The 14,257-nt window shown below is 50.9% G+C and overlaps 1 protein-coding gene across 1 annotated transcript; it reads right to left on the bottom strand.

Annotated features, from left to right (window-relative positions):
* Positions 1-5,166: 5,166 nt before the first annotated feature.
* LOC103778374 (neuropeptide Y receptor type 2-like) lies at positions 5,167-6,330 on the bottom strand. Its single transcript, XM_008945955.1, has one exon. The coding sequence runs from the start codon at positions 6,328-6,330 to the stop codon at positions 5,167-5,169; it is 1,164 nt and encodes a 387-aa protein (XP_008944203.1).
* Positions 6,331-14,257: the final 7,927 nt, after the last annotated feature.

Below are 14,257 nucleotides of genomic sequence, written 5' to 3'. Positions count from 1 at the left end.
CAGCAGAGCTGCCCGTGCACCCTGAGGACAAACACTGGCTGAAGGTTTGTGACACCTTAGCAGAGTGTCACAGTGACAAGCCCATGCTCGTGCACTTCAATCAGCTAGTTATAAACAAAAGGGTTTCTCCTCTAATGTTCACAGTCTTTGCTGCCACACTGGAGAGGACAGAACTAATGAAGATCTCCTCCTGTGAGCTCCATGAGGCATCTGCACTATTGCTTCTGTACTCATTACACTGAGCAGAACACAGGCCAGAAAAAACATTCTTTGCTGGCTATAAATCATGAGTGACACTAAGGTATTGCTATTAGCAGCAGAAAAATGCTTCCCTCCCACCACCTCGTTCAGCCCCATAGACATACAACACTTCAGCAAGGGGTGCTGGGGTGCCTGGATAGAAAATTAAATAGAGGTTGTGTTGGCTGAAGATAAATTGCTACCTCCCTTGGCGTGTGTGAGTGACTTTGTCTTCTTCTGATTTGTCTTTTAACTTATAAAACATTGAGACTAGAGATAGGGATGAGCTTTAAAAACCTAGCCTGCTTCCCCTCCCAGGCCCTCCTGAACAAATCCCTTCTCCGAAATGAGCTCAAAGAGGAGATAAATGTTCTGGCAGTAATATGCAGTATTATTTTTGGCACTTGAAGAATCTCAAGCTAGATAAGGGAAAACCGAAAGGAAGAAAAAGTTCTGTTTTTTTCAAATGAAAGGGACCAAATTCTGCTCACCCATCTAAACCCAGAGTCTTTTCTTTTTTCTGGATTATTGCAGCAATGCCTGATTTTCACCAGGTTAGCTGACCCTGAGGCCTTAGTTAAACCCCAGCACGCTTGGAGAGCCTGGTGAAGTCCCACAATAACAGAGGCAAAAAACAAAAGGCATGCAAAGAAAGCACCAGCTGCACAGCTCCTGCCCAAACAAAGGCTAATTTGGTTTCAGACTATGTTGGCTGTGACAGTGGTAAGATTAACATCTGATATCAAGGGAACCACTGGGCAGCCCGTGACCTCCTTCTGCAGAACAGCACTCCAGCCCCTCTTGTATTAGCATATGTTAGAGGAACTTCTTTGCTGGTCTGCTAGTCCCAGTTTCCCTGCAGGGCCTTTGTGAGAAGCTCAGAGCAATGTTTCTGCTGATACATTTGTGGGCATATTGAATAAAACATGTGGAATTTGACATGGTTCGCTTGGGGTGCCATGGGTAATGGGAGAGGGCACAAGCTACCAGAGGGCAGAGGGCCATGAGGGGATGGATCTGGCCTTTGCAGGAGCAGGAGGAAGCACAGACAAGCAGGAGTGTGTCACATCTCTGATTCTAACAGAGCCCTGACCAAAGGACCCAGCTCACCCTGCACTGATCTAAACACGGGCTGTATGCATTGCTGTAAGACAAGGAAAACTAAACAGCCCAAACCTTTGCTCTCCTTACGTGCACTAGCTTGTTACAGACCTATGTGCTTTGGAAATCAAATGGGAAAGGCTTTTCAGAGCAAACTAGAGGCAAAATTTGTAGTGCTGTGTGCTAAGGACAGCCTTTGCTCTGCAGATTTCAAGTTGCTTTGTCAAGCCTGGCAGTTTGAGAAGAGACTTTGGGATTCATGGGAGCTCTTAGAGCAGCCTGTGAGAGGGAACAAGAGTTACTGACACTGCTGTTTTTAAACGATGAGGTTGCCACGACTCAGCTGTTGGTGTATTTGTCTGGCATGTGAGAAATGGTTGCATGGGATAGTCAGAGGCATCCCCACCTGTGGTGTCTGTTCAGAGTTAATCATCAGCTAGGGATCGCTCAGCAATTAAGAACAGTTCAGTGGTACTTTCTGTAACACCAGATTTGTGTGACGTGACCAGGAGGAGTGTCCTAGCATGAGAAACAGGGTTGCTCTCAGACAATTCAAAACCTCCCTCCTAAAAGCTGTGAAATAGCCTCTGATCAGTTCAGTGAAGCAGCATTTTGAGAAGGATGCCAGCAAGAATCAGGAAACTCACTCAGTCACCAGGAACAACACTTTGCTGAAAGCTTTGATGAAACACTTGTTCATTCTCATTGTTGTCCCTGTGTTTCCAGCTCTGCAGTGAGATCCCTTATCCCTGTCAGCTGTTGTGCCCACGTCAGTGACACCAGGGCCAGCTCCACAGAGGGGAGCCCAGCTGGGTGGGCATTCACTGATGCACCTTTGGCAAGGAGCAGGCAGTGGAAAGCTGCCTTTGACTCCAAGAATATCTACTACAGGATCTGCCCTTGGCATCAGTAGAACAGGGTTCTGAGCTCCAAATACTTCAAAAACTTTAAATGCTTCTGGTCTTTGGTTTCGTGGAACTGATCATGGCAGTAAGGCCATCTTTAGTGGAGTGTTAATACTTGGGGATCCTTCATCTCCAACAGATTCGTTTCACAGAAGTAAACTGATTCCCATCTTCTATGCAGCCATGACAGTCTATAATATACTATTTATTTGCCCAAAACAAGCTTTGGTAAGAAGCTTTGCTTCCTCGTTCTTCACCTGCTCATGCTCTGTTTGGCAGTGGACATCAGGGTCACTTTCCCCCAGCACAGGCATCGTGGTTTTCCACAAGGACATGTGTACCCAACTCAGAGCTGTGCTCCCTGCCAGCAGTGCGTGGGGGAGGTTGTCACTTTCTCCAGTGGCAGGGAAAAATCAGCAAGCTCACAGGAAGAAATCCATCCGTAGAGCTGTGCAAGTGTATTAAATAAAGCCAACAGAACTCTGCTGTTACACCTCAAGTAAATAGTTTCTCCTTCTCAGTTTGCTCCAGCATAAAAATCCCTCTGCTCCATAAATGTCACTGCCAGTATTTATTTGTGAAGAGCTGGGATCTATTTATTTATTTAACCATATTTAGTTTAAGAGTCTGGTCTTAAAATTAAACAGTCATTCATAATGTCATTATCTGCCTTGCTCTGCAGTCAGATACCGTATGTGCTGTCACAGGACAAAACCTTTGGCAGGGTCCCTAGAAGATCAATTTAGCTCCTCATCCATCTAAGCTGGCAGTGTGATTGTCTTCCAAGCTTGCATTGCTGAATGTGTTATTTTACCCTGACATACATTATTGAGTGTTAAATCACTTTCTGAAGTGTTTATTGGTAATAGTTGAATTCTTTCCACTCACTTAAGCTGGCTTTGAAACACAAGCATTTCCTTGTATCTTGGAGTTCGATGGTAACGTGGGGAGTGTTCCTCAGGAGGAGGAGTTGTAGCAATGACCAGCTCCTTAGGTTGGGACAGAATTTACTGGAGCTGTGGAGGAGGATATCCTCCTCCTTCCATCACGATGAAATGGCAAATTCCCACTGCCACAGCACTGCACATGGGGGAGATTTACTTGTGTCTTGGTTCTCCCATCATGTCTTGGCCTGTCAGGAAGAAGATGGCCCTTCTACTGGAACATCAATCCTGAAGATCCTGGCAGGATCTTCATAGATCCTGAAGCTCCCTGAAAAGAAAGCCAGGCCATGATCTGCAGGCTCAGGTGCTGGGGAGGTTATGGGACCTCACTGTGCCCATGCCTCCAAGTGTGGAGAGCAGTCTGCAGCCTCTGCCTGGCAGTGATGTCTCTCAGCAAGGAAACAGAGACCACTTTCTTCTACCTATTCAGGAAAACTGAGCAGAGGATCAGAGAGTAGAAATAAATACAGAGATTAAAATCTAATGTGGCAGTTGGAAGCTGAGCTGAAGAACAAGGGCCAGAGGCAGGTCAAGCTGGGGAGGAGGCAGGAGAGCCAGATTTTCAACTAGGCCCTTTGACAATTCATCTCCTGAGGACTCCAGATGTGACAACCCAGCAGCCTGATGGGGGCTGGTGTACTCAGTGCTGGAAGTCCTCTTACCTCTTGTCCCTGCTCCAGTGAAGACCTACAAATCAAAGATTTTCTTTTCTTTTTATCTTTAACGAGGAAGTCTGTTGAGTCTCTTCCCTGCATCTGGGAGTTACTTTCCAATCTGATGAACACTGACTTTCAGAGACGACACCAATGACGAGCTGGATCACAGTAGCAATCAAGGCTCCTTTGATGGCAGAGCTAAAAATAAGCTCCCCAGCTGACACAGCCTTAGGGAGCAGAACATATAGTTTGGTTTGAAAGAATACATCTTCTATTGTCTCCATGTCTTCTTCTGCCAGAGGACTCCACATCTGTGACAACCATGCAAGTGGTTTACCTCTGTCATCTGAACTGCAGCACCCACGTACAGACCCAAGTTACCTCCAACCCTCCAAAGAGCAAAGCTTTAAGAAACCCTCTGAGTACCTCAGAGAATGATGTCGTTGGCAGCTTTGCCTCTCTGGTCATGCTGCCACCTGCCAAGTTATTGCATGGCAGGAGCCACATCTTAAAGTCTGAAGGAAATCTCCATCCCCTCGGTTCAGTTTCGTTCCAGCAGCCCCAGCTCTGTGCTGTCCTGTCTGCCTCTGCCTGCTCTCCTCCTTGTGACACGCAGGATGCTGGCTCACAAGCTCCCTGGCTGAAGAGGTGTCCCCAAAGCCTTCCTTTGGCACTTGTAAAGCAAACGGTGGTAAGTCGTGGCACTGCCACCTCCTGGGCTTTGTGAGGATCAGCGCTTACCCCATGGGTGGCCAGTGAGGATTCATGCAAACGCTGTGCAAGAGATCATGGATTCCCCAGCTTCGACCTGCACCAGCCCTCTCCCTCCCCAGGCCGGCGGAGTGACGGCACCAACCAGCCCACGTCTGCAGGAGAGTGAAGGTCTCCCTCCCCTCGGAGGCATTAGCTAAAGAGGCACCATTAAGGCTTTCAGGGAAGAGATGTACAGATGAACAAGCACACACAATAAAGGTTCTCCGTTTGTAATGTGTAATATGTCAGGGGGTAAAAGGTTGAGCAACCCACTTTGGCAAATGAAAATAGCAAAAAGGGCGTATTTTGCTGGCTAAATGAAAGCCTCTGTGTGCAGTTTATCATGCTTCAGCATGCATAACTTGAATGCAGAGAAAAGAAAAATTCATTTGTTTGGTCAGACAGAAATACACCAGATTTATTGGTTTGAGAGCTACAGGAGGTATTTCTATGTGGCTGTGGTACCTATAATGTTTTTGCAACACAATGTTCCACCAAAAAAAGGCCTTCACTCGAGAACCTCTCTGGGCTCAGCCGGCCTCAGTCCCAGAGGTGGGTGTCCCCTCCCTAGACCTCCGTGGGCAGCGGTCCGTTGCCGGGAGTCTGTTTGATGCTGCCGTTCAGCGTGTTGGCCCTGAAGATGTAGGACCTCCCTCTCACCGAGCCTTCGGTGTGGATGCTCTCTGGCTTGTGCTGGCAACGGAAGAACATCAGGAAGCCGTTCCGGTAGTTCTTGTTCATCCATCCGTAGAGCAGGGGGTTGACAAACGTAGAGCACATGGCCCCGACGTGGAAGACAGTGTACAGGAGTTTGTACTCGTGGAAGACAAGAACCAGATCAAGGTCAATGGCAAGCTGGAATATGTGGAAGGGTAGCCAGCAGACAGCGAACACCACAACGACCATCACTAGCATTTTGGTTGTCTTCCTCCGCCGGCACTGGTTTTCGTTCCTAGCCGTGGGACTGACGTGGTTTTTCAGCTTGAACCAGATCCTGGTATAGGCATAACAAATAATGGCAAGAGGACAAACGTACTGCAGGAGGAGCATGGAGAGGCTGTAGATAGTGGCATCTCTGTTATTACCAGAAGGCCATTTTTCTGAGCAGACAGCCATTTTGAGGTTGATGGATGGGATTTCTTCATACCTGTACTCTCGGAAGATGGCCAGAGGACCTGCTAGGACAGCTGCTGCTAGCCACATGACAGCTATGATGGTGAAGCTGAGCTTCTTGGAAATCCTGCTGTCCAGGTGGAAAACGATGCACCGATACCTGTCCAGGGCAATCACAGTTAGGGTGAGAGTGGACACGTGGACACTCAGAGCTTGAGCGTAAGGGACCAGATGGCAAAGAACAGCCCCAAACTTCCACTCGTCCAGCAACGTGTACACTAGGGTGAAAGGCAGACAGAGTGTGTCCACCATCAGATCTGCCAGGGCCAGGTTAGCTATGAAGAAGTTGGTGACAGTCCTCATGGTCTTGTACTTCACTATGATGTAGATGACCAAGGAGTTGCCGATGAACCCCAGCAGAATGATGAGGGAGTAGGCGGTGATCAGAACGACCTGGACCCCCAGGATCTTGGTGCTGTCCATCATAACACTGCGAGACCCAGAGAGATCCTGGCCAGGAGTGACAAACTCCTTGGCATGCCAGCCCTGTGGCAACTTCTCATCTAACGCTGTCTTCTCCATGGTGAGGGTGCTGTTGGCTCCCTCCAACAGTCCCATGCCTGGCCTGAGGCTTTCCGTCAGGAGGAGAAGGTGGTCTGGAACACAGACACAGCAGAAGTAAGAGCACAGGAGACAGCAGAGCATCTGCAAGAACTGAGACTTGAAGGGCACGTTCCATGTGGCATTTTGGGCCAAGCAGCATCAGCAGTGGCATCCTCTTTCCTTCTCCCTTACCTCATCTCCTTCCTTTCTGCTCTCATACACTGCCCCTGGTCGTGTGAATGCCACTTCCCCAAGGAAAGGTCAGAGGGAAAAGCAACTTTTCACACAAGTTTCTGAGATTCTGTTTATTTGAATTAAAGGGGGAAAAACTCCTCAGCCAACCAGGGCTAGACCAATAGCTCCTGAAAATGCCTCCTGCTCATGGAGCCCCTTGCACACTGCCTCTCCTGCTTCTTTGCAAAACTGAGAAGCTGCTTCAAACAAGCCAAAACCTGGGGACCTCTTGGGGCTGACAGAAGAAATCGGTGACAGTGTCAGTCATCCTTGATGGGCTTCATTTGCCTGCAAAAATGCCCTGAGTCCTAGTGCCTTAAAAAGGAGGAAACCAACAGAACATGCTCAAATTCAAGGGGCTTTTCTCCACCTCCCCATAACGATTTATTTCCAGGTTGTGCACCAGTTTTTTTCAATTTCTCATTTCTCACTTCTCCTGGTGACAATATCTGTCACCTTGTGTCTGTGTGAGTCTCTGACACTGCTCCTCCAAGTGATGCCACCACTCGAGATCAGTACCCCTGCTCCTGACCCCTGGTGATGTGGTTATTGCCACTAACACCATTTTGTGAAGCAAGCAGCCACTCTCTGTGACCAGGTGGGTCTTGTATCCCACCTTTCCATCACTGTCAGGCCCTGAAGGTCCTGTGAACCAAGGAGACAAACCAAACACTTTTCTTTTTTCCCTCCCTGCCAGCCTTAAAGTTCCTGGGCACCAGGATGATTACTCCCTTCCTTGCCAGCCTTAAAGGTCCCAGGCACCCAGCCAGCCTGGTCTTATTGATGACCCCATCACAGAACAGGGGGGTGTAACAGCACCCAGAGCACTGGCTGTAAAATCAAGCAGTTGCAGGTCCTAAGTGAGGAACTGCTGGGCAGTGAGACCTGAGAGCTGCCGTGGGTAGGGACACCCCCACTGTCCTCTGCTTCCTCCAAGGACTGAGTGAGTGACTTGTATTCTTTTATAGGATTGTCAAGTCTAGATTATGCTTGTTGTATTGATAGAGCAGATCATGTATCAGGATTTGACCTGATCTGCAGAGGGTCCAGGTGATTATAAACTATAAATTAAGCTGTATTATAAATTCTGTATTATAAGGTGATTAGAAATCTTAAGTTATATTAGAGTCATAGAATGTTTTGGGTGGGAAGGGACCTTTGAAGGCCATCCAGCCCAACCCCCTGCAGTGAGCAGGGACATCTGCAGCTAGAGCAGGTTGCTCAGAGCCCTGGCCAGACTCACCTGGAATGGTTCCAGGGATGGGGCAGTGACCACCTCTCTGGGCAGCCTGAGCCGGGGGCTCACCACCCTCAGTGTAAAAAATGTCTTTATTACATCTGGTCTAAATCTCCCTCTTTGAGTTTGAAACCGTCACTCCTGCTCCTGTTGCAGCAGGCCCTACTAAAAAGATTGTTCCCAGCTCATACAGAATTATATATACTCTACTACACTACTTGTAGATTGTACTACATTGTTTCTACTTGTAGAAATCCTGTGCCATTCCAGTCATAAATTCTGTGCTCTACTAATCATAATACCCTGTAAAGGAGATGAAGATTTAATTGTAACCACAATTTAGTTCCATCATCATTCTGCCAAGGATCCCTAAAAGAACCTGTCTGTCCCCTCAGTGCTGGTGACACCCCTTGGCTTTGCAGAGGAGGGAGCTCCTGCAGGGACGTGCCAGGGGGCAGGCAGCTGAGGCTGTGAACAAGCTGAGCTGTTGCTGAGCACCCAGGCACAAAGAGGCCCGAGAGCCAAAGCCCCGGCGTCAGTGAGCCTCCTGCCATGGGGGGCTGGAGTGGCAGCCTGGAAATGGCTTTGGGAGCAGGGAGCCCAACTGAGGAGCCAGGACTGACTCAGTCTGGAGCCCACGGCTGGCATTTGGTGCCTTTGCAACAGCAGAGTGTTGTCACGGCAGGGTTTTCAGCCAGTCCAAACACAGCAGGAGAAAAGCCAGCTCTGTCACCGGCTCCTTCGCAGGCTCCGTGCCTCAGAATTGCTGCTGGGGTCTGTGGAGAGGGGTGGATGTGGCCCCTCATGGACCCTCTCTCCCCAGCACTGTGTGCAGGGCCCCCATTCCCACCACACACTTGGTCAGCAGTGACAGAAGTCATCACTCTGCCCAAAGAGGGTGGTCTGCAGAGCATTGTGTTTTCCCTGGCATGCAGAGCTGGGGGACAGTGCCCTGCCACTGCCAGAAGGAGGCAGAGGGCTTCAACGAACCTGCAGATTAGAGGAAGACTGCTGAGGACCCTCTCACCCTTCCTGAGGAGCAAATTGCTGTGAGTTTGTACCAGGTGAGATGGGGGCACTGCTGACTGGGTGCTCGTGGGCTTCCCATACGTCCCATGTCCTGTGAGCCAGATGTTGCAGGACAGCCTGTCTTTGGGAAAGGAGAATGCTTTCTGTGCAGAGCACCTGCACTTCAGCTAGTTCCTTAAACAAATAGCCTAAAATAATGGTGGCAAGATGGTAAAGGTGGCAGCAATTACATTGCAATGAATAATAAATGGCTGCTTGTTCTTGCATCGTTCCTCAGAGCAAGCGTTGTGATTCCCCCTTGGGAGCTGCTCCTAGGAATCTGCCCAGCCAGCTGCAAGCCCAGGGCCCTGCAGAGCCCAGCAAAAGAGCAGCCTGCAGTAGCCCATCACTGCCTGCACACCATGTCCCCAAGCACCATATCTACATGACTTTTAAAGACATCCAGGGATGGTGATTCAACCACTTCCCCGGGCAGCTTGGTCCAGGGCTTGACAACCCTTTTGGCAAAGAAAGTTTTCTTAATATCCAACCTAAACCTCCCCTGGCTCAACTTGAGGCTATTTCCCCTTGACCTATTGCTTGTTACCTGAGAGAAGAGACTGACCCCCACCTCGCTACAACCTCCTTTCAGATAGTTGTAGAGAGTGAGGAGTGCTCCCCTGAGCCTCCTTTTCTCCAGATGAAACAACCCCAGTTCCCTCAGCTGCTCCTCATAAGACTTATGCTCTAGGCCCTTCACCAGCTTAGTTGCCCTTCTCTGGACCTGCTCCAGCACCTCGATGTCTTTCTCGTATTGAGATGCCCCCAACTCAACCCAGTCCTCAGGGTGCAGCCTCACCAGTGCCAAGTACAGGGGGACAATCATTTCCCTAGTCCTGCTTTTTGCCCACCTGGGCACAAATTTATGCCCATGATTCCTATAAGTGAATTTGCTGGGCTCAGAGACTGTGATGATGGAGCCCATATAGCTACCTCTAAGAGGGCAGGAAGGTAACTTTAAGCAGCAGGAGGGGAAACCAGGTGGATATGTTGGGATGAGGGTTTGCTTAAGGGTGATCTCAGATCTCCACAACACCACTGCCCTCAGCCCTGCAAAGGTAACCCCAAAGACCAAGGGGAGGTCCCAACTCCTAAGGCAGGAGTGAGGATCTCAAAGCCGATGCAGTGGGAAATGGAGCAGGGGAGCAGGCAGGGCCCAGGAAGGTGGCACAGCCACCACCTCCTCGACAGAGCCTGACCCACGTGCAGCAGCAGCTCAGCCCACACCCCAGGGCACACCTTGCTCTCGGCAGAGCCGCGCCGGTGACGGAAGCAGCGAGGGCTGGACACACGTGCAGTGGCTCCGGTTTTATACCTTCCAGATTATCACTGGTTGTCCCCTTTTCTGTGGCTTCCTTGTCCCATTTATCTTCAATGCCCAGGTCTTGGCATGACACCAGTGGACACTCCCTTGCCTTTTTCTCCATCTCACCCACCAACTGGTGGCCAGTCCCTGTGTTTGCATCTCAGGCTGTTTCCTTTTGCTGGAGACTGGCAGCTACCCACCAGCTGAGAGGAGCCAGGAACATCAGGATTATTGGAGCTGTTTTGCTTCCTAACAAAATGATCTTAATGGAGTTATTATTTGATTTGGTTTGCTTTGGTTTTTTTTTCCAAAGGGGAACTATTAAAAATCAATTAAAGCATTTTAATTAAGAGACAAAATGGTCATAATAAATGTTCCCACTCCAGGGGCTGCCTGGAGGTCACAGGGATGCTGCTAGGGGTGGACCGAGGTCCGTTCCAGCAAGTAATGGAACTGCTGGCATATGTGTAAGCTGCTGCCAGGCACACGCTCCTGTGCCCAGCAGCCCTGCCAGGCTAGATGGAAAAATCTTTGGAGAGCCAACTGCTTTTGGAAGAACAAAACATCAGGGCAGACCAGGAGGAGGCAGAAATACTCCCCTAAGCCCTTTCCTCCGTGCTGAGCTTCCATGAAGGGATGCAGAAACAGAGCATTGCCTGGATCCTGCCCTCCTCACCCACTCCTCCAGCTGATGTGCAGCCTGATGCAGAGCTGGGACCCAGAAATGGCTCCCAAGGAAGCAGAGAGCACTTCCCTGTGCCAGCAGGCTTCAGCCTTTGGAAAGGGAGGAAAAGATGAGGGAAACACAGAGGAGCTGCGAAACCTCAGCTCTTCTCTGAGCACACTGCTGGCGTTGACTGAGAAGGACAGTGACCATTGTGACTCCACCAAAATCCACTCCTACAGGGCCTGGTCTAGTTCCTCTGGGACTCACATGCACCTCTGGTTCTTGGGGACACCCCAACTCCCTCTGTGTCCCTACTGCAGCCCCTGGCACACAGCCAGCCTGGTCCAGATCTGTCATGGCACATCCAGACATGGAAGATCCATCTGCAAAGCCTGGCAGGGTTCAGAAAGCTGGGCTGGAGGGGCAGGGAGAGTGCTGGAGAAAACAGAGCTTGTTAATTAAAATTCCTCTTTTTGTCCGAAGCAGCGAGACTGGGCTTGCTGCAGCCAGCAGGCACACAGCCTGGGGACAAAGGGTGCAGAAAAGAGGGAGATGAGGACAAAGATTGCTCAGAGAGTGGCCAGGAATTGCAGTTCTACCACAGTTATCACGGATTGGAAAGGAGGGAGAGGAGGGACTTGGGCCAACCTCTGCTCTCTGGCTAACGACCGCCACCATCTCCACAGCAGCGCCAGGGCGAGGGCTGAGGCTGATGGATACTTTCATGTCCCAGCTCACTTTTATTCCATGCTGTGTCCTTCCTCCAAAACAGCTCAACTCCATGAAACCCCTTCATCTCCAGCAGCCCAGTCTGGAGCACTGACTCATGTCATCCACAGTCCCAGGTCTGGCAGCACTCAGGTGTTCATAGCAAGGTCTGAGACCATCCTTCATCACCAGAATCCAATGGTCGCCCTGGGGCAAGCCACTTTCTACCACCTTCACGTTCCTCTCCAGCACTCGAGAGGTCCAAGTTCAGCCCTGCACCCCACGGCACAGCACTGAAGAGAGGAGAACACAATAAACTGAGATAGGGAGGTTAACCAGCTTGCCAGAGGCCACACAGCACATCCACGGGAGGGCTGGGAACAGAGCCCAGGGTTGCTAACGACAGCCTCCTGTGTTCACCACCAGAGAGGACTCTGCACCTCCCGGGATAAAACCCGAACAGAGATTTCTGCATGAAAATGCAGAATGTGAGTAATGTGAGTGATGGAAGCAAGGGGTTTTGCCTTCTCTGTGGGCTGGTTTCAGGATGAACAGCTGCTCTGGGGTGATTCCCTGAAGCCAAATTGCAGACAGAAATTGTCTGGGTCCTTCCATCTCCGGTGAAGGGGTGATTGCCCTACTATGACACTGTGGCAGAAGGGAAGACCCTCTGGCCTGCTCATCATCTGCTGCAGCTTTGTAAATTATCTGCTCAGATTGGGCCCGTTGGTGCAGAAACCTAATGGCATCAGACACGCATTGCCACCCCTGCACTGCAGAGCTCCAGGGCCCCGGGGCTGCTTCCAGGGGACCCCAGCAGAGAACTGGCACCGGGAAACAGTGCAAGGAGGAGGAGATACACCAGGGATGAGGGATGCCTTAGTCACTCGGCTCAGGACAGGATGAAAAAGGTGATGAGAAGAGATCTGTTTGGCAGGGATAGACCCTTTTCTCCTGGAAATTTCTCCTATGGAAAGAAGTGGAGAACAGTGCAGGGCCCTCTGCCCTGTGAGACACACCATGGGAGCAGAGCAAGGCTGGCTGGGAGACAGGGCTCAAGGGGTGACACTGTGATGGAGACACTGCAGTTGTCAGGGCTGCAGAAGGGAAGAGACAGCTTGGTGGAAGGCTCCTGGTTAACCTGGGAGTCTATTTCCTCCTAAATTCAGGGAGTCTGGGATAGATGAGACAAGGGAGGAGAGAGGAATAACAACCTGCTAACAAAACAGCCAGGGAGAAAAACCAGTCTCCTGCTTTGGGACAGACCAGAAACTCTGTAGGTGAGACGCAGGCAGGAGAGGACTGTACATGCAAGGTATACATTACACGTGCTACAAGTGCAGAAAGCAAGCAGGCACCAGTTTCCCCCCTGCAGTCCTGTCCCCCTTTGCACCTCTCCCTCTGAGGGCACTGATCTCTGGCAGCCAGCCGAGTGCCAGCCACACGTGCGGTCCCAGCACGGAGGAGCTGACGGGAGCTTTGTGCCAAGCCACGAGGAGCCAGATCGTGGGAGAGCTCAGGATTTCTCAGGCAGCCCCACACCTGCAGCACGCTGCTCCGGAGCTGTACCTGCCCGGTTTCTGCAGCCCCCTGGAGCAACCTTCTCTCCTGGCTGCTCTCACTCAGCACCCTGCTTCCCAGACTCCCTGCTTCTGCTCAGGGATCATTCCAAACTCTCCCGCCAGTATTTCTACCTCACTTTCTATTCCAGCTCTCGGAGCTGCCAGTCCCAAATTCAGTTTCCTAGATATGCCTGGACCTTTTTCACCTGAACCATGCGGCATGACCAAGGCATGGCCCCATCTCAGCCCTGCCCCTGGAACAAGCCCTCCCTGACCCACCTGGAAAGGCCGGAGTGTCCTCCTCGGGAACCGAGCTGCTCGCCTCGAGTTATCGTCTCATGGCTGGCCAGGATGGAGCTGCAGGTCCTCTCCACTCTCAACCTGTGGCAAAGGGGTAAAAAGCACTTTTCTGCAACTGTCCTCAGAAAAGCAAGGAAGTCAGGTGAGGATCTGGGCTGCTGGAGGGTGCTTCATCAGCAGGTAGCTTCGGTGCCCCACCCTGAGCATCCGGAGAGCACCCTCTTGCAGGGTGACTGACAGCCCTCGTCTCACAAAGCTGGATGCTGTGTTAGCTCCTGAATGAGAGAAAGGCAGGGAGCGTGTGTTTAACAAACAGAAATGGAAAGGGGGAGGGAGCCTGCTGCTGCTGTTTATACAGTGTTCAGCCACTGAGGGGCTTCTTGCATCAAGGAGAGAGAAGCTTTTCCACCACATCCAGTTCTCTCTTCAGGGAGAATTAGTGGGAGCTGGAGGTCTGCAGGCTCCTCGTCCATGGCACTGACCTGGGCAATTGTCCATTAGCCCTCACGCCACAGCTCTCCCATCTGCTCAGGCTTTAAACTGTTTTGAGACTGGCATGGTCTTGTCCAGTGGTGGATCTCCCCTGCAGCAAGACGTCTGCAGGTCCTGCAACTCAGCAGAACCTTCACAGACCTCGCCCCATCCTCCTCTGTCTCAGGGCTCATACAGCACCCTGCACAGAGTAGGCTGCTGCTGCGGGACAAGGCTTCAGGTGCTCTGAAGATGGAAATAAAAGTAATGGTGAGAAGTTTTAGCCACTTGGTGTTGTCTTGGCCTGTTCCAGATTCAGTGCGGAGCTCAGAACCCGACTAAGGTTCTATTTTAGGGCACTCAGCACTGCCCACACAGGTGGAGCAAGA

This window comes from Merops nubicus, unplaced genomic scaffold, assembly GCF_000691845.1.
Source record: "Merops nubicus isolate BGI_N331 unplaced genomic scaffold, ASM69184v1 scaffold9118, whole genome shotgun sequence".
NCBI classification, from domain to species: domain Eukaryota; kingdom Metazoa; phylum Chordata; class Aves; order Coraciiformes; family Meropidae; genus Merops; species Merops nubicus.
Note: the sequence above shows the minus strand (reverse complement) of the source record. Positions and strands in the feature narration are given on the sequence as shown.